Source organism: Oncorhynchus gorbuscha, linkage group LG06, assembly GCF_021184085.1.
Source record: "Oncorhynchus gorbuscha isolate QuinsamMale2020 ecotype Even-year linkage group LG06, OgorEven_v1.0, whole genome shotgun sequence".
Lineage (NCBI taxonomy): Eukaryota > Metazoa > Chordata > Actinopteri > Salmoniformes > Salmonidae > Oncorhynchus > Oncorhynchus gorbuscha.
Window position 1 is genome coordinate 20459239 of NC_060178.1, and position 21783 is coordinate 20481021.

The 21783-nt window shown below is 45.3% G+C and overlaps 1 protein-coding gene across 1 annotated transcript; it reads right to left on the minus strand.

The window, feature by feature from the left end:
• Positions 1 to 394: 394 nt before the first annotated feature.
• On the minus strand, positions 395 to 21783 carry LOC124037657 (cyclic AMP-responsive element-binding protein 3-like protein 3-B). The gene is made up of 10 exons (XM_046352590.1): positions 21620 to 21783; positions 20574 to 20687; positions 20166 to 20406; positions 19723 to 19856; positions 19308 to 19418; positions 19091 to 19197; positions 3038 to 3106; positions 2857 to 2941; positions 2265 to 2355; positions 395 to 1676 (listed from the first exon to the last, which is right to left on the minus strand). The coding sequence occupies exons 1-10, from the start codon at positions 21638 to 21640 to the stop codon at positions 1357 to 1359; spliced, it is 1293 nt and encodes a 430-aa protein (XP_046208546.1). The 5' UTR covers positions 21641 to 21783; the 3' UTR covers positions 395 to 1356.

The following is a 21783-nucleotide window of genomic DNA, read 5'->3' on the forward strand; positions in this document are numbered from 1 at the left end:
ATGGACACTAAGGCCACGGCACAGGTTAATCCTATCAAACACCAAGATGAGCGCACCTGTGAAGTTCGATAAACCTGTAGACTTTAATCTCTTTATTGCATATCTCGGACCGTCCATTCAGTGATTAGCTAGCTATCTTATATACATTTTTGCATCTATAATATTTGTTGAATCATACCATACACCTCAAACAGAAGTGAACAGAACCACACCTTGGCATGAAATCACAAATGGAACTTTTCTTTCTGTTGTCCCTTTCCTGATGGAGGCAATTAAATTTTACTCCACTCCACCAAAGTGAAAGGAGTTATTAATCATGTTTGGTTTGGTTTCATTTACCCATGTGACTCTCATTCAAAACTAAATAAGCAAAAATAAAGTTTAAACCACTCAATAGCTGTTCATGGAGTTTAATACAAGCACTGTGTTTATCTGGTTCAGCAATGCACTTTAAAACAGAAAAGCAATTTGCAGGATTAAAGGGGCAATCTGGGATTTGCCACTTGTTTTGGTAAACAGCTGAGGGATAGGGCTGGAGTAATGTAACCACTCACCAATTCATAGACAGAACTATTGATGCAAGGAGCTATTGATGCATGGACTGACCATCCATGAGAATCTACACAGTGTTTGAATGATGTCAAATTTATATTTTGGGTCCTGATGGGTTAAGAGAGTTTAAATAATCTCGTGAAGCATTTATCAATTCAATTCTGAAATAATCAATGGTAATGTTAATTTAAAAGTCCAAAAATATATGCTTCAATCCTGGATTGCCCCTTTAAACAAGTGAAAACAAGGACATCTCTTTGACTGTGTCCTTTTTTTTGTCCCTCTCTCAGGGTCTGACTTAGAGTTCTCCTACCACGGGTCATATCCCACTATGCTGGTGGAAGATGAACAATCAAAGTGGGTCACAGAGAAGCTGATTAAAAATGCTGGTCGCTGAGCTACTCTCCCCATGATTAAAGGCTGAGAGATGAGAGGCACCACGGCAGATAACGATTGACACAAACAAATGTTGGGGTGTGCGTCTGCGGACATGCACACACACACACAAGTCATTCAAGTCAACTTGGTCAAATAAGGGAAAGGGGGATACCTAGTCAGTTGTGCAACTGAAATGTGTCTTCCGCATTCAAAACAATACAAAACAGAATAACAAACAAGAAAAAAAAGGATATACACACACACACACACACAGTATATAATATAACAGGCAAAATCATGTATTTATTATTCCCCAACTCATAGTGTAAACCAGAGCCTTAGGCGTGTGCTACTCTGTTTCATGATATGAAGTGTCTGGAGATGGGAGCAGAACAGAGAAATCCTGCTGGGGATACTCTCTCCAAATCACATGTCATCAGCATGTGGGCGTAGTGTGGCTCTGCGGTGTGGATTCCAAGTCACTGTAGCTATATGGCCAGTAATGGGGTCTCCCTGGAAATGGACTTGCTCATCCATGCTATTATTCTGAGACATAGGGTCAGGCAGTCCTTGTCTGCCGTGACCAGTGCCCAGTTTTCCCAGCAGAGACATAATCGCATCCACACCCTGGTCTCCCAGGACATGGTTGTCTGGAGGCTTGGCCTTGTCGTCTGCAGTTTGGTACAGCTGGTCAATCACATGTAGCACTCTGGAGGACTGGAGGTTGTGCAGGGACCGTGACTGGACTGCAGGGACGAGAGGGACACAGGTTACAGGTGAGTATGTATTCCAGTCATTAAATGTTGATGTATGTGTGACAGTACATACATCCCCAGTTCAACTTTAAGTCGTTAACTGTAAGCCACCCTCAACAATCTTGTACCTTGGTCTTCAGTTGTACAATTACCTAAAGACAACTAGGAATTTATTATATTCATAGAGCTAACAAACAGTCGGTAAAGATGACAAATTACATTTAAGTAATTCACAATCTTAAACCATTGATGACACCATTAGATATCTTTGAAGTCCATTTCATATTTTATCCAACAGTTCCTCCAACTGTTGAGAGGAATTTTACAGTCAGACAGGTTGATGAGAAGAGTGCTCAATAATACATGTTTTCTGTGCTGAGGGTTGCCAGCTCAGCTCTTTGATGTGAATTGGTGGGCTGCCTTGCTCTGCAGAGTTGTTTTAACAGTGGCGTCGTAGCAGCATCTGGCAGTAGGAGTGAGAGGAGCTCTAGTCTATTCAGCTCTCCAGCTGTGATTTGAGGCAGGGGGTATGGGGTGGCAGGGCGAGGTTTGGCCAGACAGTGCAGGAGGCTGACTCACCCCTCACTGGGCTGAAGTCCCCTCCTTGGCTGACCTTGGCAAAAGGGTTCAGGCTGGGGAAGAGGATGATGGAGAAGGACAGGAGCAGTACCTGGGGAAAAAGAGAAGGGTAAAAATCACAATTTGCTCTTTGCCAAAGTTAATACGGTTTAGCCATTAGGGAGAGCTTCCACTCCCCGGTGGAGTTCCAGAGTGGAAGACTCACTTTTTCACTAACTGTTGTTGAGAACTCTTCAGCTCATCCCAGTACATGGGCATCAAAGTCACAAGGCTTGAACACACTATCCTTATAATTAAAATGTTTGCCTTTTCCGAAAGCCATTAGAAGAGATACAAACTCATTCATATTCATAGTGGATTTACAAGTCTAATTACTGCTTGCACTGATGTGGTGTGATTTTTGTTCTGTCCAATTATGTTGTAGACAAGGGAATCAATGGTTTGCCTCTCTGGAGTGTATCTGTGTCTGTATTTACATCTGTATATCTGGCATACATCTTTCTCTCACTCCACCTGTCGGTCTCTCTCTAATTTCACATGGTGTTTGGCCTGATCTAGTAAAACTGTTTCTTAAAGTGACACTTCTCCTTACCAGGACACAAGTCCCAGTCTGCGCGGTCTTTTTGGAGCCGCCCATGACCAGAGTCTGCAGCCTGTGCAGCTGCCCCATCAGAGACCTGGGAGACACAAAGGTTCAATTAGCAAATGTTGCGACCGGGTGTACGGAGGCAGAAACAGAGCAGGGAGAGCAGATTAGTGTGGAGGTCCCTCACGTATTGCATTTCTCCAGCTGGAACACTTTCCTCTGTAGCTCCTGGTTGTGTGTGTTGCAGGCAGCCATCCTGGAAGACAAAACAACAAGGGAATTTCCCAGATGAGACTGACGAGCTGCTGCTGCTTGATCAGTCCAACAAACATACTAGTTAGCTGTCACTCTAACTACCACACTGAAAAACCCTTTCGTAGAATTAGATCATAATGTGACAGTCACGTATACTGAATTACACATTTCTGACAGCAGTGGGCCCTGTGAAGTTTCTCTGTGCCACGCAACTTAAGCAGAAACACATCAGAAACAGACTTGTTTACGAGTTGCTATGCGTTTTGTTGCCAACCTATTTTGCTATCTGACAACTTTACGGTTTTTACTTTTTAATTACCGTTTATATTTTTGTTTTTTCCCTCAACTTTTTCACTCTGGACTCTTTATCTGGACACGGTTCGTCAGGACCTCCAACTGCCAAAGCTAAGTAGTAACATTAGCATGATGCCTTCTAATTGCAGTCGCTGTACTCATAATATACAGGAGAACGATCGCCTTACGGCGAGGATCGCTCTGCAAGCCCAGCTTCAGACGGAATCGTTAGGCAAGGGTAATTTCAGTGTAGGAAAGGATGAAACAGCGTCTGTGCCACCAGTAAGTACAGATAGTAGTATAAATCCCCTGGCACAGTCCCCGCAGCCGGACAACTTTCTTTCGGTTTCTGGAAGGAAATGCTGTAGGAATGCTCAACCGGTGTCGCTCATTCAGCCCACAGAAACTTTCAACCGGTTTTCCCCATTAAGCAGCGAGTCGGAGTCAGAGGCCAAGCCTTCTCTGGTCTCTACTCCTCCCGTTACGGGGTCTGAGACGCCGAAGCTTCCCACCATTAGCTCTGATAAATTGAAAACTCTAGTCATTGGCGACTCCATTACCAGCAGTATTAGACTTAAAACGAATCATCCAGCGATCATACACTGTTTACCAGGGGGCAGGGCTGCCGACGTTAAGGCTAATCTGAAGATGGTGCTGGCTAAAGCTAAAACTGGCGACTGTAGAGAGTATAGAGATATTGTTATCCACGTCGGCACCAACGATGTTAGGATGAAGCAGTCAGAGATCACCAAGCGCAACATAGCTTCTGCGTGTAAATCAGCTAGAAAGATGTGTCAGCATCGGGTAATTGTCTCTGGCCCCCTCCCAGTTAGGGGGAGTGATGAGCTCTACAGCAGAGTCTCACAACTCAATCGCTGGTTGAAAACTGTTTTCTGCCCCTCCCAAAAGATAGAATTTGTAGATAATTGGCCCTCTTTCTGGGACTCACCCACAAACAGGACCAAGCCTGACCTGCTGAGGAGTGTGCTCTCATCTTATCTACCAACATAGACAGTGCTCTAACTCATCTAGCTCCACAATGAAATAGGGTGCAGGCCAGGCAGCAGGCTGTTAGCCAGCCTGCCAGCATAGTGGAGTCTACCACTAGCACAGTCAGTGTAGTCAGCTCAGCTATCATCATTGAGACCGTGTCTGTGCCTCGACCTAGGTTGGGCAAACCTAAACATGGCAGTGTTCGCCTTAGCAATCTCACTAGGATAAAGACCACCTCCATTCCTGTCATTATTGAAAGAGATCATGATACCTCACATCTCAAAATAGGGCCAGTTAATGTTAGATCCCTTACTTCAAAGGCAATTATAGTCAATGAACTAATCACTGATCATAATCTTGATGTGATTGGCCTGACTGAAACATGGCTTAAGCCTGATGAATTTACTGTATTAAATGAGGCCTCACCTCCTGGCTACACTAGAGACCATATTCCCCGTGCATCCCGCAAAGGCGGAGGTGTTGCTAACATTTACAATAGCAAATTTCAATTTACAACAAAAAAATATATGTTTTTGTCTTTTGAGCTTCTAGTCATGAAATCTATGCAGCCTACTCAATCACTTTTTATAGCTACTGTTTACAGGCCTCCTGGGCCATATACAGCGTTCCTCATTGCGTTCCCTGAATTAATATCGGACCTTGTAGTCATAGCAGATAATATTCTAATCTTTGGTGACTTTAATATTCACATGGAAAAGTCCACAGACCCACTCCAAAAGGCTTTCGGAGCCATCATCGACTCAGTGGGGTTTTGTCCAACATGCCTCTGGACCCACTCACTGTCACAGTCATACTCTGGACCTAGTTTTGTCCCATGGAATAAATGTTGTGGATCTTAATGTTTTTTTCTCATAATCCTGGACTATCGGACCACCATTTTATTACATTTGCAATTGCAACAAATAATCTGCTCAGACCCCAACCAAGGAACATCAAAAGTCGTGCTATAAATTCACAGACAACACAAAGATTCCTTGATGTCCTTCCAGATTCCCTCTGTCTACCCAAGGACGCCAGAGGACAAAAATCAGTTAACCACCTAACTGAGGAACTCAATTTAACCTTGCGCAATACCCTAGATGCAGTTGCACCCCTAAAAACTAAAAAACATTCTCATAAGAAACTAGCTCCTTGGTACACAGAAAATACCCGAGCTCTGAAGCAAGCTTCCAGAAAATTGGAACGGAAATGGCGCCACACCAAACTGGAAGTCTTCCGACTAGCTTGGAAAGACAGTACTGTGCAGTACTGAAGAGCCCTTACTGCTGCTCGATCATCCTATTTTTCTAACTTAATTGAGGAAAATAAGAACAATCCAAAATTCCTTTTTGATACTGTCGCAAAGCTAACTAAAAAGCAGCATTCCCCAAGAGAGAATGGCTTTCACTTTAGTAGTGATAAATTCATAAACTTCTTTGAGGAAAAGATTATGATTATTAGAAAGCAAATTACAGACTCCTCTTTAAATCTGCGTATTCCTTCAAAGCTCAGTTGTCCTGAGTCTGCACAACTCTACCAGCACCTAGGATCAAGAGAGACGCTCTAGTATTTTAGTACTATATCTCTTGACACAATGATGAAAATAATCATGGCCTCTAAACCTTCAAGCTGCATACTGGACCCTATTCCAACTAAACTACTGAAAGAGCTGCTTCCTGTGCTTGGCACTCCTATGTTGAACATAATAAACAGCTCTCTATCCACCGCATGCGTACCAAACTCACTAAAAGTGGCAGTAATAAAGCCTCTCTTGAAAAAGCCAAACCTTGACCCAGAAAATATAAAAAAACTATTGGCCTATATCGAATCTTCCATTCCTCTCAAAAAAATTTGAAAAGGCTGTTGCGCAGCAACTCACTGCCTTCCTGAAGACAAACAATGTATACGAAATGCTTCAGTCTGGTTTTAGACCCCATCATAGCACTGAGACGGCACTTGTGAAGGTGGTAAATAACATTTTAATGGCATCGGACCGAGGCTCTGCATCTGTCCTCGTGCTCCTAGACCTTAGTGCTGCTTTTGATACCATCGATCACCACCTTCTTTTGGAAAGATTGGAAACCCAAATTGGTCTACATGGAAAAGTTCTGGCCTGGTTTAGATCTTATCTGTCGGAAAGATATCAGTTTGTCTCTGTGAATGGTTTGTCCTCTGACAAATCAACTGTAAATTTCGGTGTTCCTCAAGGTTCCGTTTTAGGACCACTATTGTTTTCACTATATATTTTACCTCTTGGGGATGTCATTCGAAAACATAATGTTAACTTTCACTGCTATGCGGATGACACACAGCTGTACATTTCAATGAAACATGGTGAAGCCCCAAAATTGCCCTTGCTAGAAGCATGTGTTTCAGACATAAGGAAGTGGATGGCTGCAAACGTTCTACTTTTAAATTCGGACAAAACAGAGATGCTTGTTCTAGGTCCCAAGAAACAAAGAGATCTTCTGTTGAATCTGACAATTAATCTTAATGGTTGTACAGTCGTCTCAAATAAAACTGTGAAGGACCTCGGCGTTACTCTGGACCCTGATCTCTCTTTTGAAGAACATATCAAGACCATTTCAAGGACAGCTTTTTTCCATTTACGTGACATTGCAAAAATCAGAAACTTTCTGTCCAAAAATTATGCAGAAAAATTAATCCATGCTTTTGTCACTTCTAGGTTAGACTACTGCAATCCTCTACTTTCCGGCTACGCCGACAAACGTTTGACAATCCTACCAGTGTGACTGAGCTTTCACACACGGTTTCTTTTTCCATTTTTAAATTAAAAATACCTTCCGGCAACACGTCTTACCCAACGTGATACGGATCTGCTATTTGTAGACCTTATAGCTAGAAACTCCATCAGAAGCTAGCCATCAGATGTTAACCAGCTAATTAGCTACTAGCTATTTAGTCATTGTTAGCCACTGCTAGCGGCTTTTACCTCAGACACCAGTCGCTTTTACCCTGGAAAATCAAATCAAATTTATTTGTCACATACACATGGTTAGCAGATGTTAACGCGTGTGTAGCAAAATGCTTGTGCTTCTAGTTCCGACAATGCAGTAATAACCAACGAGTAATCTAACCTAACAATTCCAAAACTACTACCTTATACACACAAGTGTAAAGGTGTAGAAAAGGCCCATGGAGTTGGTGGAATAATCCTTTAATTCATTGCCATTTACTCAGCTGGGCCAGGGGCGCTTTAATTAGGTCAGGTGGAAATGTCCGACAGATCTCAACTCCATAAAAGGAGGAAATTGCCATCGCCTGATCTCGCTACTTTCTCTTCCTTAACTCCATCTCATCCAGAAGTTTTGTGCGTCCATGAATCCACGTAAGTCCACCGACTCTGTTACCTTTCATGTTACCTTTCTGAATTATCTGTGGCGATCGGGAGAGTGGACCATTCAGTTACTGTTAATAGTTATTACCGCGGAGCGCGGCTTGGAGCTTCAAACATATTGTGTAATGTGAATTGTCAATGATCACGGCCCTACAGATCCTCATAGGCCAATTATGCAATCGATATGGTTCATGTGTATTGAAATTAATTATATGTACACATGAAGACAATTGAAAGCGTGAAATGAGGAACGTCATTGTTTGCTAACTGATTGACTTTGATCATGGGGATTATGATTCTTTCATGATTTATGATAAATAGTTACGAGCCTAAATGACTCGCGGATGATTACTATTGACTTCTTAATGAACTGGACTGTTGAATTCCTTAACTTATGTTAATAATGACTGATATGATTTGATCTTTGATTATGAATTTGATTGGACACATGTTATTTGTTTCCTTTGTGATGCAGCACAGACTACTCAGTAAATATACCACTTTATGGTTAAAGGAATTCCTGCCTCAGTCTCATCCATTCCTCTGTCACCTGACACGTGACCACCTGTTCACCTTCACTGTCAGTCATCCTACCTGTCCAGCTACCCACACAGATTCCAATAATCTTTCAAAAGGGATAAAGAATATGTACATAAAGATATATGAATGAGTGATGGTACAGAACGGCATAGGCAAGATGCAGTAGATGGTATCGAGTACAGTATATACATATGAGATGAGTAATGTAGGGTATGTAAACAAAGTGGCATAGTGTAAAGTGGCTAGTGATACATGTATTACATAAAGATGCAGTAGATGATAGAGTACAGTATATACATATACATATACATATGAGATGAATAATGTAGGGTATGTAAACATTATATTAAGTAGCATTGTTTAAAGTGGCTAGTGATATATTTTACATCAATTTCCATTATTAAAGTGACTGGAGTTGAGTCAGTGTGTTGGCAGCAGCCACTCAATGTTAGTGGTGGCTGTTTAACAGTCTGATGGCCTTGAGATAGAAGCTGTTTTTCAGTCTCTCGGTCCCAGCTTTGATGCACCTGTACTGACCTCGCCTTCTGGATGATAGTGGGGTTGACCTCATCCCGTAAGTTGAGGATGCCTGGTTGTTCTTTAAAAGTAATTTCCTCTCCATCTTAAATAAGCATGCCCCTTTCAAAAAATGTAGAACTAAGAATAGATATAGCCCTTGGTCCACTCCAGACCTGACTTCCCTCAACCAGCACAAAAACATCCTGTGGCGTACTGCACTAGCATCGAATCGTCCCCGCGATATGCAACTTTTCAGGGAAGTCAGAAACCAATACACACAGTCAGTTAGAAAAGCAAAGGCTAGATTTTTCAAACAGAAATTTGCATCTTGTAGCTCTAACTCCAAAAAGTTATGGGACACTGTAAAGTCCATGGAGAACAAGAGCACCTCCTCCCCTCTGCACTGAGGCTAGGAAACACTGTCACCACTGATAAATCCACGATAATCAAGAATTTCAACAAGCATCTCTCTACGGCTGGCCATGCTTTCCTCCTGGCTACCCCAACCCTGGCCAACAGCTCCGCACCCCCCCACAGCTACTTGCCCAAGCCTCCCCAGCTTCTCCTTCACCCAAATCCAGATAGCAGATGTTCTGAAAGAGCTGCAAAACCTGGACCCGTACAAATCAGCTGGGCTAGACAATCTGGACCCTCTCTTTCTAAACTTATCCGCCACCATTGTTGCAACCCCTATTACTGTCTGTTGAACCTCCCTTTCGTATCGTCAGAGATTCCTGAAGATTGGAAAGCTGCCACGGTCATCCCCCTCTTCAAAGGGGGAGACACTCTAGACCCAAACTGTTTCAGACCTATATCCATCAGATGTCTGACCATTTAGAATCCCACTGTACCTTCTCCTCTGTGCAATCCGGTTTCTCCGCTGAAGTTGGAGACTTATATCTCCCTCACTAACTTTAAGTATCAGCTATCTGAGCAGCTTACCGATCGCTGCAGCTGTACATATACCATCTGTAAATACCCCACCCAACTACCTACCTCATCCCACATTTGTTTTTTTTGCACACTAGTATTTCTCCTTGCACATTTTCATCTGCACATCCATCACTTCAGTGTTAATTTGCTAAATTGTAATTACTTCGCTACTATGGCCTATTTATTGCCTTACCTCCTTACTCCATTTGCACACACTGTATATAGTCTTTTCTTTTGTGTTATTGACTGTACTTTTGTTTATCCTATGTGTAACTCTGTGTTGTTTTTTGTCACCCTGCTTTGCTTTATCTTGGCCAGGTCGCAGTTGTAAATGAGAACTTGTTCTCAACTGGCCTACATATTTAAATAAAGGTGAAATAAAAAAAATATGAATACACTGCTCAAAAAAATAAAGGGAACACTAAAAAAACACAATGTAACTCCAAGTCAATTACACTTCTGTGAAATCAAACTGTCCACTTAGGAAGCAACACTGATTGACCATACATTTCACATGCTGTTGTGCAAATGGAATAGACAACAGGTGGAAATTATAGGCAATAAGCAAGACACCCCCAATAAAGGAGTGGTTCTGCAGGTGGGGACCACAGACCACTTTTCAGTTCCTATGCTTCCTGGCTGATGTTTTGGTCACTTTTGAATGCTGGCGGTGCTTTCACTCTAGTGGTAGCATGAGATGGAGTCGACAATGTACACAAGTGGCTCAGGTAGTGCAGCTCATCCAGGATGGCACATCAATGCGAGCTGTGGCAAGAAGGTTTGCTGCGTCTGTTAGCGTAGTGTCCAGAGCATGGAGGCGCTACCAGGAGACAGGTCAGTACATCAGGAGATGTGGAGGAGGCCGTAGGTGGGCAACAACCCAGAAGCAGGACCGCTACCTCCGCCTTTGTGCAAGGAGGAGCAGGAGGAGCACTGCCAGAGCCCTGCAACATGACCTCCAGCAGGCCACAAATGTGCATGTGTCTCCTCAAACGGTCAGAAACAGACTCCATGAGGGTGGTATGAGGGCCCGACATCCACAGGTGGGGGTTGTGCTTACAGCCCAACACCGTGCAGGACGTTTGGCATTTGCCAGAGAACACCAAGATGGGCAAATTCGCCACTGGCGCCCTGTGCTCTTCACAGATGAAAGCAGGTTCACACTGGGCACATGTGACAGATGTGACAGTCTGGAGACGCCGTGGAGAACGTTCTGCTGCCTGCAACATCCTCCAGCATGACCGGTTTGGCGGTGGGTCAGTCATGGTGTGAGGTGGCATTTCTTTGGGGGGGCCGCACAGCCCTCCATGTGCACGCCAGAGGTAGCCTGACTGCCATTAGGTACCGAGATGAGATCCTCAGACCACTTACATTTACATTTACATTTAAGTAATTTAGTGTGAGACCATATGCTGGTGCGGTTGGCCCTAGGTTCCTCCTAATGCAAGACAATGCTAGACCTCATGTGGCTGGAGTGTGTCAGCAGTTCCTGCAAGAGGAAGGCATTGATGCTATGGACTGGCCCGCCCGTTCACCAGACCTGAATCCAATTGAGCACATCTGGGACATCATGTCTCGCTCTATCCACCAACGCCACGTTGCACCACAGACTGTCCAGGAGTTGGCGGATGGTTTAGTCCAGGTCTGGGAGGAGATCCCTCAGGAGACCATCCGCCACCTCATCAGGAGCATGCCCAGGCGTTGTAGGGAGGTCATACAGGCACGTGGAGGCCACACACACTACTGAGCCTCATTTTGACTTGTTTTAAGGACAATACATCAAAGTTGGATCAGCCTGTAGTTTGGTTTTCCACTTTAATTTTGAGTGTGACTCCAAATCCAGACCTCCATGGGTTGATAAATATGATTTCCATTGATCATTTTTGTGTGATTTTGTTGTCAGCACATTCGACTATGTAAAGAAAAAAGTTTAATAAGAATATTTCATTCATTCAGATCTAGGATGTGTTATTTTAGTGTTCCCTTTATTTTTTTGAGCAGTGTATAAAAAGGCCAATTGCAGTCAAAAATTTAATTTTGTCTGTGTTTTATATATATTTCCACACTAAGAGGTTGTAATAATACTGTGAAATTGTGAAAATTATGATAATACTGTTTTAGTGTAAGAACTGTTTGAAAAGATCGGCTTAAATCTCGGACTGTTTTGGTGGGATGCAGTTTTCACCTGCAAGGTGGTAAATTAGTTAGAACTTCTTAGGGCTAGGTGTCCCGCTAACTTCTGGTAAAATTGGAGGGCACGCAATTCAAATAAATAATCATAAAAATGATGGATATTAAACATTTAGGTACATACAACTGTCTTATATCGGTTAAAAGCTTAAATCCTTGTTAATCTAACTCCACTGTCCAATTTACAATAGGCTTTACAGCGAAAGCATGCCATACGATTGTTTGAGGACGGCGCCCCACATCAAAATATTTATCCACCAGCACAGGTTTCATAGATTCACAAATAGTGATTAAATATTCACTTACTTTTTGAAAATCTTCCTCTGATTTGTCATCCAAAGGGTCCCAGCTAGGTCCCAGTGTCATTTTGTTAGGTAAAATCCTTCTTTATATCCCAAAAAGTCTGTTTGGTTGGCTCCCTCGATTTGAGTAATCCACTCGTTCAACATGCAGAGAAAGGAATCTAAAAAGCTACTGCTAAACTTTGTTAAAGCAAGTCAAAACACGTTTCTAAATAATCCTCAGATACCCTAAAATGTAATTAAACTATAATATTTCTTACAGAAAGAAGTATGTTCAATAGGAAACCGATATTAGCAGGTGGGCATCCTCTTTGTCGCATGCGCATACACAAATTAAAACTCATTATTCTTTGTCATTTTGGTAGAATCAAGCCTGAAACCTTGAACAAAGACTGTTGACATCTAGTGGAAGCCATAGGAATTGCAATCTGGGAGTTGGATTTGGATATGCCCATATACTTTCCATTGTAAATGCATGGGCTCTCTCAACAACAAAAAATCAGGTTGGTTTTTCTTTGGATTTTCTCCTACCATCTCTATCGTGTTATAGTCTCCTACATTATTTTAACATTCCCACAAACTTCAGAGTGTGTTCTTTCCAATGATACCAATTATATGCATATCCTGGCTTCAGGGCCTGAGCAACAGGTAGTTTAATTGGGCATGTCAGTCAGACAGGAAGTGGAGAAAAATAGACCCTAGCCTGAAGAATCAGAACGTGACTTCCAAAGCTTTCTGCCAATAACAGCTTGTTTTTAGTTTTCCCCTCCACACTCAGAAATTGCTCTTTGCTAAGAAGTTATGTCTTTGTTTTCAATTAAAATGGTACAAAATAATCACAGAAAGGTACTTAATTGTTATCTATAATGTGGAAGGACCACCAGAGGGCAGGCTGGGCTCATGGATAGTAGCCCAACAAGGCATGGGAGACAAGGTAACCAGAGGCAATTAAGCACAGCTGACGGTACTAATGACATACTCTCCTTCCCCTATAAGAGAGAGAATGGAACCAGCAGAGAGGGGGAAACTATCTCTGGAGGATGGCCACCGAGAGAGAGGAGCTATCCAGGAAGAACCACTAAGACGGTGACAATCCCATTACTTTTTGTTGTAGCTTAAAGATAATCCTATTGTGTTCCTGTTTCATCTGGAGAAGATGTATGTTTTTTTCCTTGGAAGATTTTCATTGATTATGTTGAAATGTTTTTGTTGACCAAATGCCCTCAATAGAGAACTGTGTTAAATCAAGAAAACCTACTCCTGACTCGTTTATTCCACCTTCCCGCTTTAGAGTGACGCCCAATTATTTGGTCCGCTCACATTGGTGGAGGATGCGGGCATTAGGTGGACGAGTGACACAAGGATAAGTGAGTAAATCAAGATTCTTCCAGTCGACCCGGTGGAACCATTCAAGAACGATGGATAACGCCCTACTACAACAATTGATCACGGCACAGCAGACAACCATAGAACTCCTGCAACAACAGCTGAGCCGACGAGAAGAACCTAGAGTTAAGCCAAGAGCGGCTGCTCACGCCATCTTACCTCGTCTCTCCAAGGAGGATGATATTGAGGCCTTCCTCATGACCTTCGAAAGGACGGCCACCTTGGAAGAGTGGCCGCCCACAGAATGGGCGAGCGCATTAGTCCCTCTTTTGACCGGGGTGGCTCAGGAAGCCTATTTTGACCAGGATTCCCACGAAGCTGCGGACTATGGGCGACTAAAAACCGAGATCCTGTCCCGGTACCAGTTGACTGCCAGAGATAGGGCTGTAAAGTTCCAACAATGGACCTATACAGCTGATCAACCCGTCCGTGCCCAGATCTTCGCATTAATACGACTGACGAAACAGTGGCTAGAACCTGGAAAGGGAGTAGGACATGTGATAGAGACTCTCGTAGTGGACAAGATATTGAGAGAATTACCCAGTGACTTAAAAAGGGTTGTGGGGCAAGCCAACCCGTTGTCAGCCGACGACATAGCCCAGGCGGTGGAAACATATCGGTCTACAGGGAGGAACGGAAGGAGTCTTCCAATCCCGTACCACGACTCACCCTGGCGCGCACGCCACCGAAACGTCCAAGCCCCCCCGGAGGTGGGAGAAGTCAGCCACCACACAGCAGGGTCGGTGTTATAAATGTCAGTCTCCCAACCATTATGCCCCACAATGTCCTAGCAAGGATGAGCCCATGGTCACGGAGTCATCACTGCCTACCTCCACACATCCCGTTTTGAGGGGGCAGGATCAACACTGTTGGTTAGCAGAGATAGCCCCAGCCTCAGAGATTCCGGTGCGAGTCGAAGGACAAGATGTGGTAGCTATTCTCGACTCGGGAAGTATGGTTACGTTAGCAGAGGAGCGGATGGTGACCTCCGCAACACTGCTACCAGACAAAGTAGCCGTATCCTGTATCCATGGAGACACCCACTATTACCGCACTGTGGATCTGCCTATTCTCACTCCAAAGGGAAGGTGTACAGTCAGGGCAGGGAAAGTGCCGCAGCTGAAGGTGCCATTATTGATCGGGAGAGACTGTCCCCTATATAAGGAGCTTCGGCAGATGGCGTTATGCACGGGAAGAAGGGGGACAGGAAAGAAGAGAAAATCCAAGCCCGAGGTAGTAGTCCTACAAGGAGACGTAGCCGCGTCCTCGTCCTCTGCAGCAGAGGAAGAAATAGCGACCCAACGTTTACGACAGATATTCCAGGAAACCACCGATGAAGACACATGTGAAGGGCTATACACAACGCAGGAAGGAAGGAGCAACCAGGCGCTAAGGGATATATTTGAAGCTCCATCCGAGGAGGGAACCTGGAAACGATTCTCCTCGGTCACCCCTGATGGGGATGTGGAACAACCTCCACATCCCTCTACCGAGGTCGACCTGCCCCAGGAATTAAAGGGACAGTTTGGCACCTCGCAGCATAGAGACCCAGACCTAAGGGAGGCCATGAGGAAGGTGAAGGTGATCGACGGGAGGAACGTCGACGGATCAGGTGAGCCCCCTCTTCCTTACTATGCAATCAGGCGGGGTCTCTTATACTGGGTCGTACGACGAAGGGGGGAAAACCAGGAATCACTAATGGTGCCTAGGCCATACAGGGATACAGTTAGCCCATTCCCACGTCCTAGGTGTTATGCTGGTGAATGAGGACCCAAAAGCGACTTAACAGAAACAGTCTTTATTCCAGTCTTTAACAAAAACGAAACTCCTGGATATTATCTCAGGTAAAGTCAAAACAGGAAAACTGAAATCCTCTCGTCAGTAGAGAGGAACGACTGGAGACGCGACCACAGACTGCAGGTCGCTTCGGGAAGGCGCAGGCCGTAGCTGATATAGATACCTGCTCACACGCAGCATCTGAAGAAGGCAAAAACACGACAGGGCGGAACAAGGACACAGAACAGCAAACATCAAACAAGGATCCGACAAGGACAGAAGCGGAAACAGAGGGAGAAATAGGGACTCTAATCAGAGGGCAAAATAGGGGACAGGTGTGAAAGAGTAAATGAGGTAGTTAAGAGAATGAGGAACAGCTGGGAGCAGGAACGGAACGATAGAGAGAGAGAGAGAGAGAGAGAGAGAGAGAGAGAGAGAGAGAGGGGAGGGAGAGAGGGGGGATAGAAAGAGGGAAAGAACCTAATAAGACCAGCAGGGGGAAACGAATAGAAGGGGAAGCACAGGGACAAGACATGACAATCAATGACAAAACATGACACTAGGAGGACACCTGGCACGAGACAAGACCATTGACAGAATCATGCAGAGATTCTATTGGCCCCGGGTCACCCGGGATGTGGCCAGGTATTGTAGGACGTGTGATCAATGTCAACGTACAGCCCCACGGCCACACCTACGTAACCCTTTGATTCCTCTCCCCATCATAGACTCCCTTTGAACGCATAGCTATGGACCTCGTAGGACCCCTCTCAAAATCCGCCAGAGGACACGAGTACATCCTAGTGGTTATAGATTATGCTACCAAGTTCCCAGAGGCCATACCCCTACGTAACATGTCATCAAAGGGAATTGCCAAGGAGTTATTCCTGATGTTCTCTCGTGTGGGCCTCCCCAAGACTATCTTAACTGATCAAGGAACCCCGTTCATGTCCCGGTTGATGAAGGACTTGTGTCGGTTATATCAGGTTCAACAGATACGTACACGCATATTCCACCCTCAAACAGACGGGTTGTGTGAACGCTTGAACAAAACGATTAAAAGCATGTTGAGAAGAGTGGTGTCCCGAGACGGGAAAAACTGGGACATGCTTCTCCCACACTTAATGTTTGCCTTGCGAGAAGTACCCCAGGCATCGACTGGATTCTCTCCGTTTGAATTGCTCTATGGCAGACCCTGTCAGGGAATCCTCGACTTAGTCAAGGAGACCTGGGAGACCCAACCATGCCCCTTTCGATCCACAATAGAACACGTTACCCTGATGAGAGACCGCCTGTCAGCAGTGTGGCCCATAGTCAAGGAGCATATGGAGAAGGCCCAAAGGACCCAAGGCCGGGCCTATGATAAGTCTGCGACCCCCCGTGAGTTCACCGTGGGAGAGAAAGTGATGGTGCTTGTGCCCACGGCCGAACATCGCTTGCTGGCGCAGTGGAGGGGGCCCTACGAGGTAATGAAAAGGGTCTCACCGGTCAATTACCTCATCAAGCAACCTGACAGGAGGAAGAAGGTCCAACTCTATCACATAAACCTGCTGAAGACGTACCATGGACGAGAGGAGGAGGTGGCTTTGATGGCCCTGGAGGGCAAAAGAAAAGAGGAGGCTCTACCACAGGTGCGCCGTGGCCAAACTCTCCTACCGGAGCAGTCAAGACAGCTAGACAAGCTGATTATGAACTTTGGTCGAATATTCTCTCCATTCCCAGGACAAACAGATGTCCTGTTCCACCATATCCACACTGAACCCGGCAAGAAGGTGCATATCCGCCCTTACAGGATTCCTGAGGCTCGCAGAGTCATCGCTAAGAAAGAGGTGAGGGAGATGTTGAGGATGGGCGTGATCGAGCCCTCGACGAGTGAGTGGTCCAGTCCCATAGTCCTGGTCCCCAAATCCGATGGTAGTATGAGACTCTGCAACGACTTTAGGGCCGTGAATGCCATCTCTACATTCGATGCGTATCCCATGCCCCGCGTGGATGAACTCTTGGAGCGCTTAGGAAAGGCCAAGTTCATCACTACCCTGGATTTGACGAAGGGATATTGGCAAGTGCCGGTGGCTCCAGAGGATCGCCCAAAGACTGCCTTCGCCACCCCAGAGGGGCTTTTCCAGTATGTGAGGATGCCCTTCGGACTGCACGGTGCCGCTGCAACCTTCCAACGCCTCATGGATGCCATTCTACGGCCCCATCAAGAGTATGCAGCGGCGTACATAGACAATGTGGTCATCCACAGCGAGGACTGGGATAGTCACCTCCTGCGATTACGGGCGGTGCTCGTGAGTTTGGAAGCCACAGGGTTGACAGCCAATCCAAATAAATGCTGCCTGGGCTTGTCCGAAGCGGAATACCTGGGGTACACCGTGGGGAATGGGAAAATACGCCCACAGGCAGAGAAGACCAGGGCAATTCGTGACTGGCCTCGACCCCGGACCAAGCGAGACGTTCGGGCCTTCTTAGGGATAACAGGATATTATCGCCGTTTTATCCCGGGATATGCAACCATTGCCAACCCCCTCACAAACCTCATCAGGAAAAACCTGCCAAACCAGGTAGAGTGGAAAGACGAGACGGAAGAGGCCTTTCAATTGCTAAAAGATGGCCTGTGTTCTGATCCCGTTCTACAGGCTCCGGACTTCTCACAAGAGTTCATTGTGCAGGTCGACGCCTCGGATACAGGGCTTGGGGCCATACTAGCTCAGGGTAAAGGTGAAGCAGAGAAGCCAATTCTCTTCATTAGTAGGAAGCTCAGCGATCGGGAACAGAGGTATGCGACCGTAGAGAAAGAGGCCTTAGCCATCAAGTGGGCCCTCGATTATCTCCGGTACTACCTACTGGGTCGGAGGTTTGCATTAGTTACTGACCAGGCGCCCCTCACGTGGTTGGCTGGTAAGAGAAACAATAACAGAATAGCCAGATGTTTTTTGTCTTTACAACCGTTCTCTTTCCATGTCATCCACAGGGCCGGATCGAGGAACGGGAATGCAGACGCGCTGTCCTGACACGACCAAGACGGTGCGTCTGGCGCCCGACCCTCCGGTTCGGTCCTGGGGGGGAAGGTATGTGGAAGGACCACCAGAGGGCAGGCTGGGCTCATGGATAGTAGCCCAACAAGGCATGGGAGACAAGGTAACCTTCCCCTATAGAGAGAGAATGGAACCAGCAGAGAGGGGGAAACTATCTCTGGAGGATGGCCACCGAGAGAGAGGAGCTATCCAGGAAGAATCACTAAGACGGTGACAATCCCGTGACTTTTTGTTGTAGCTTAAAGATAATCCTATTGTGTTCCTGTTTCATCTGGAGAAGATGTATGTTTTTTTCCTTGGAAGATTTTCATTGATTATGTTGAAATGTTTTTGTTGACCAAATGCCCTCAATAGAGAACTGTGTTAAATCAAAAACCTACTCCTGACTCGTTTATTCCACCTTCCCGCTTTAGAGTGACGCCCAATTACTTGGTCCGCTCACAATAAATTATTTGATATTGAGATAATGGCTGCATTGGACCTTTGATTTTAACTTATTGTGCTCAGCACCCTGTGATATGTTCCAAATATCTTGTTAGTTTGTAGAAGTGCTTTATCGATTTAAGGCAGTTCTAGTCAGAATTGATCATGTCTGCTTTGAATTGAGGTCTGTGAGTCCCTGCCTTATCCATTTATATAGTGCCTATTGCCAGTACCTGCTCTCCAGACTATCAATATATTCCTTTTTCTTCTTCCTGCTCTCCTGAGCCGACTGCTTATTCCGGATCTTTCTGCGAATTTTCTTCAGAATCCTCTCCTCATACTAATAGAAACAGACAAAGGAAGTACATATTTAACGTGTTTACACACTTTGGTAATACTCAAGAGCCATAAGTTGTTCTGTGAAGTTGAAAAGTGTGCAAAAAGTTTGACCTTTGTGAGAGGTAGTTGGCTAGGCAGAGTCACCCCCTCCTTGGCCAGCAGTTTTTTCTCATCCTCATTAAGAATCAACTCTTGGAAGGACTGTTGGGAATGCTGTGGGGGCTGGAAGTGAGATGAAAATGTTAATACAGTAAGTCATACGTACAGCATCACAACCAGTGGCCAGCTGCAATGGGTTTTTCAGAGTGAATGGAGGGAGTGCAGAGTTACACGGCAGACAGCATAGCCCTCGATCCCTCTCATTTCATGCATTGCTCATGCCAATTACATTGCCTGATTTTTATAGAATGACTTTACCCCTCTAACCCATTTCTCTCTACTCCAACACACTCACTCACCTATATACAAACAATTACAGACACACTCCCCCCAAGCGCACACAAACACACCCTTCATCATCACTCACCGGATCAGATGTGCCAGAGAGCAGTAGGTCCTTGACAGTGAGGGGGAAGCCAGAAGACAGCTGGGTTGTGTGTGCATCAGAGGAACACGCTGTCCCCCCAGTGCTGCCTGGGTAGAAGTCAGAGTCCCAGCCATCTGTAACCACACAGAGAGACGTGATGGGACCAGACAGAAGTGCCATCATTTGTCTGTGTATGTGTTGATACTGAGACAATGTAGGCCTTTGCCTAATGAATACATAGAGCATAAGAACAGAGACTGTGTTGCTTTCAAAGGATGAACTTCTGTTCCAATGTTTGACATTAACAAATTGCAATACTTAATCACATATTCTGCATGACGTAATAATGTAACTGCCTCTGTTGCTTCTTTTTACCATGAAACTTTAAACCAAGTTTTTGTTATACTTTCTGTGCTTAGTAATTTGTGCCAGCTTTGTCTTACTGATATCAATGGAGAAGTTGGCATCCAGGACAACCTTGGTTTGTGGCTGAGGGGGGATGCAGTGGGGCTCCATGGGAGGGCTCTCAGGGCGCTGGGGGCTGTCCATCTGATCCGAGTGCGGGTCCTCACTGATGCCACTGTCACTAGGAGAGGGAGACCACAGGGGGGACCCCGACACTGAGCCACTGCCACTCAGGAGGGCATTCAGGATGTCCTCGCTTTGTTGCTCTGCTGGACACACCTGCCAAATGACATACCAAATGTCATAATTATTGTACAGCCAAACTGGAGAGAGTGGTTGAGAATGGCAGGCTAGACATGTGAATCACGTAGTAGACACAGGTAAGGGGACATTTTAAAAACACTGCAGGATAAAAATCACAGAGTTAGATATTTCACTCCACTCACGTTTGGCTCGTGGATTGGCCAGGCATGGTTGTCATGGTGTCCCATCTCCTCGTGACGGAGGATGCCATTGTTTTGATCAAACAGCAAATCAAGCAGCTCAATCCCGTCGCAACCCTGGAACAGAACAGGCCACTTAATGACATGTTGCTCTACATTTACAACTGAGAGACAACATACAAAGAGCCTTACAGGATGGCTGTAAAAGCAATAATACCCAGGACTAATGCTTTTTATTACCATTATCTCATGGCACTCCTATCTAAAAAAATATATCAATTTGACTATGCCTTTCAATGTGTGAGTTAAATTAAGTTGATCTAGTTCTGATTCATTTGAAAGGAGAAAAGTGTAAGACTATTCCTTTGTAGGCTACACGACGCACCCACATTCCTTTGTAGGCTACACGACGCACCCACATTCCTTTGTAGGCTACACGACGCACCCACATTCCTTTGTAGGCTACACGACGCACCCACATTCCTTTGTAGGCTACACGACGCACCCACATTCCTTTGTAGGCTACACGACACACCCACATTCCTTTGTAGGCTACACGACGCACCCACATTCCTTTGTAGGCTACACGACGCACCCACATTCCTTTGTAGGCTACACGACGCACCCACATTCCTTTGTAGGCTACACGACGCACCCACATTCCTTTGTAGGCTACACGACGCACCCACATTCCTTTGTAGGCTACACGACGCACCCACATTCCTTTGTAGGCTACACGACGCACCCACATTCCTTTGTAGGCTACACGACGCACCCACATTCCTTTGTAGGCTACACGACGCACCCACATTCCTTTGTAGGCTACACGACGCACCCACATTCCTTTGTAGGCTACACAAGCACCCATATTCCTTTGTAGACTACACAAAGCACCCACCCCCATTCACTGGCACGTAGATACAGTGTGTTACCTCCTCTGAACTTGTTTGATGATACATATAACCTTGGCTGCCCTAATAACATAAATTACTAAACAAATTAACCAGGAGACACTAAAAACACAGAAACTAAGACATGGGCCCTGTTACCTGGTCTGAATAGTGGTCCATAATTTCAGCACTAGGGTGGCACAGGACAGAACTCCCCAAAATAAGACAAATCCAGTTAAGTGTTCTGTTTCCTTTGTTGTGAAGGAGCTCTGTTCCAGATTACCATGTCTCTACTGTATCTCCCTGCTCTTGTTCTGAGGTCC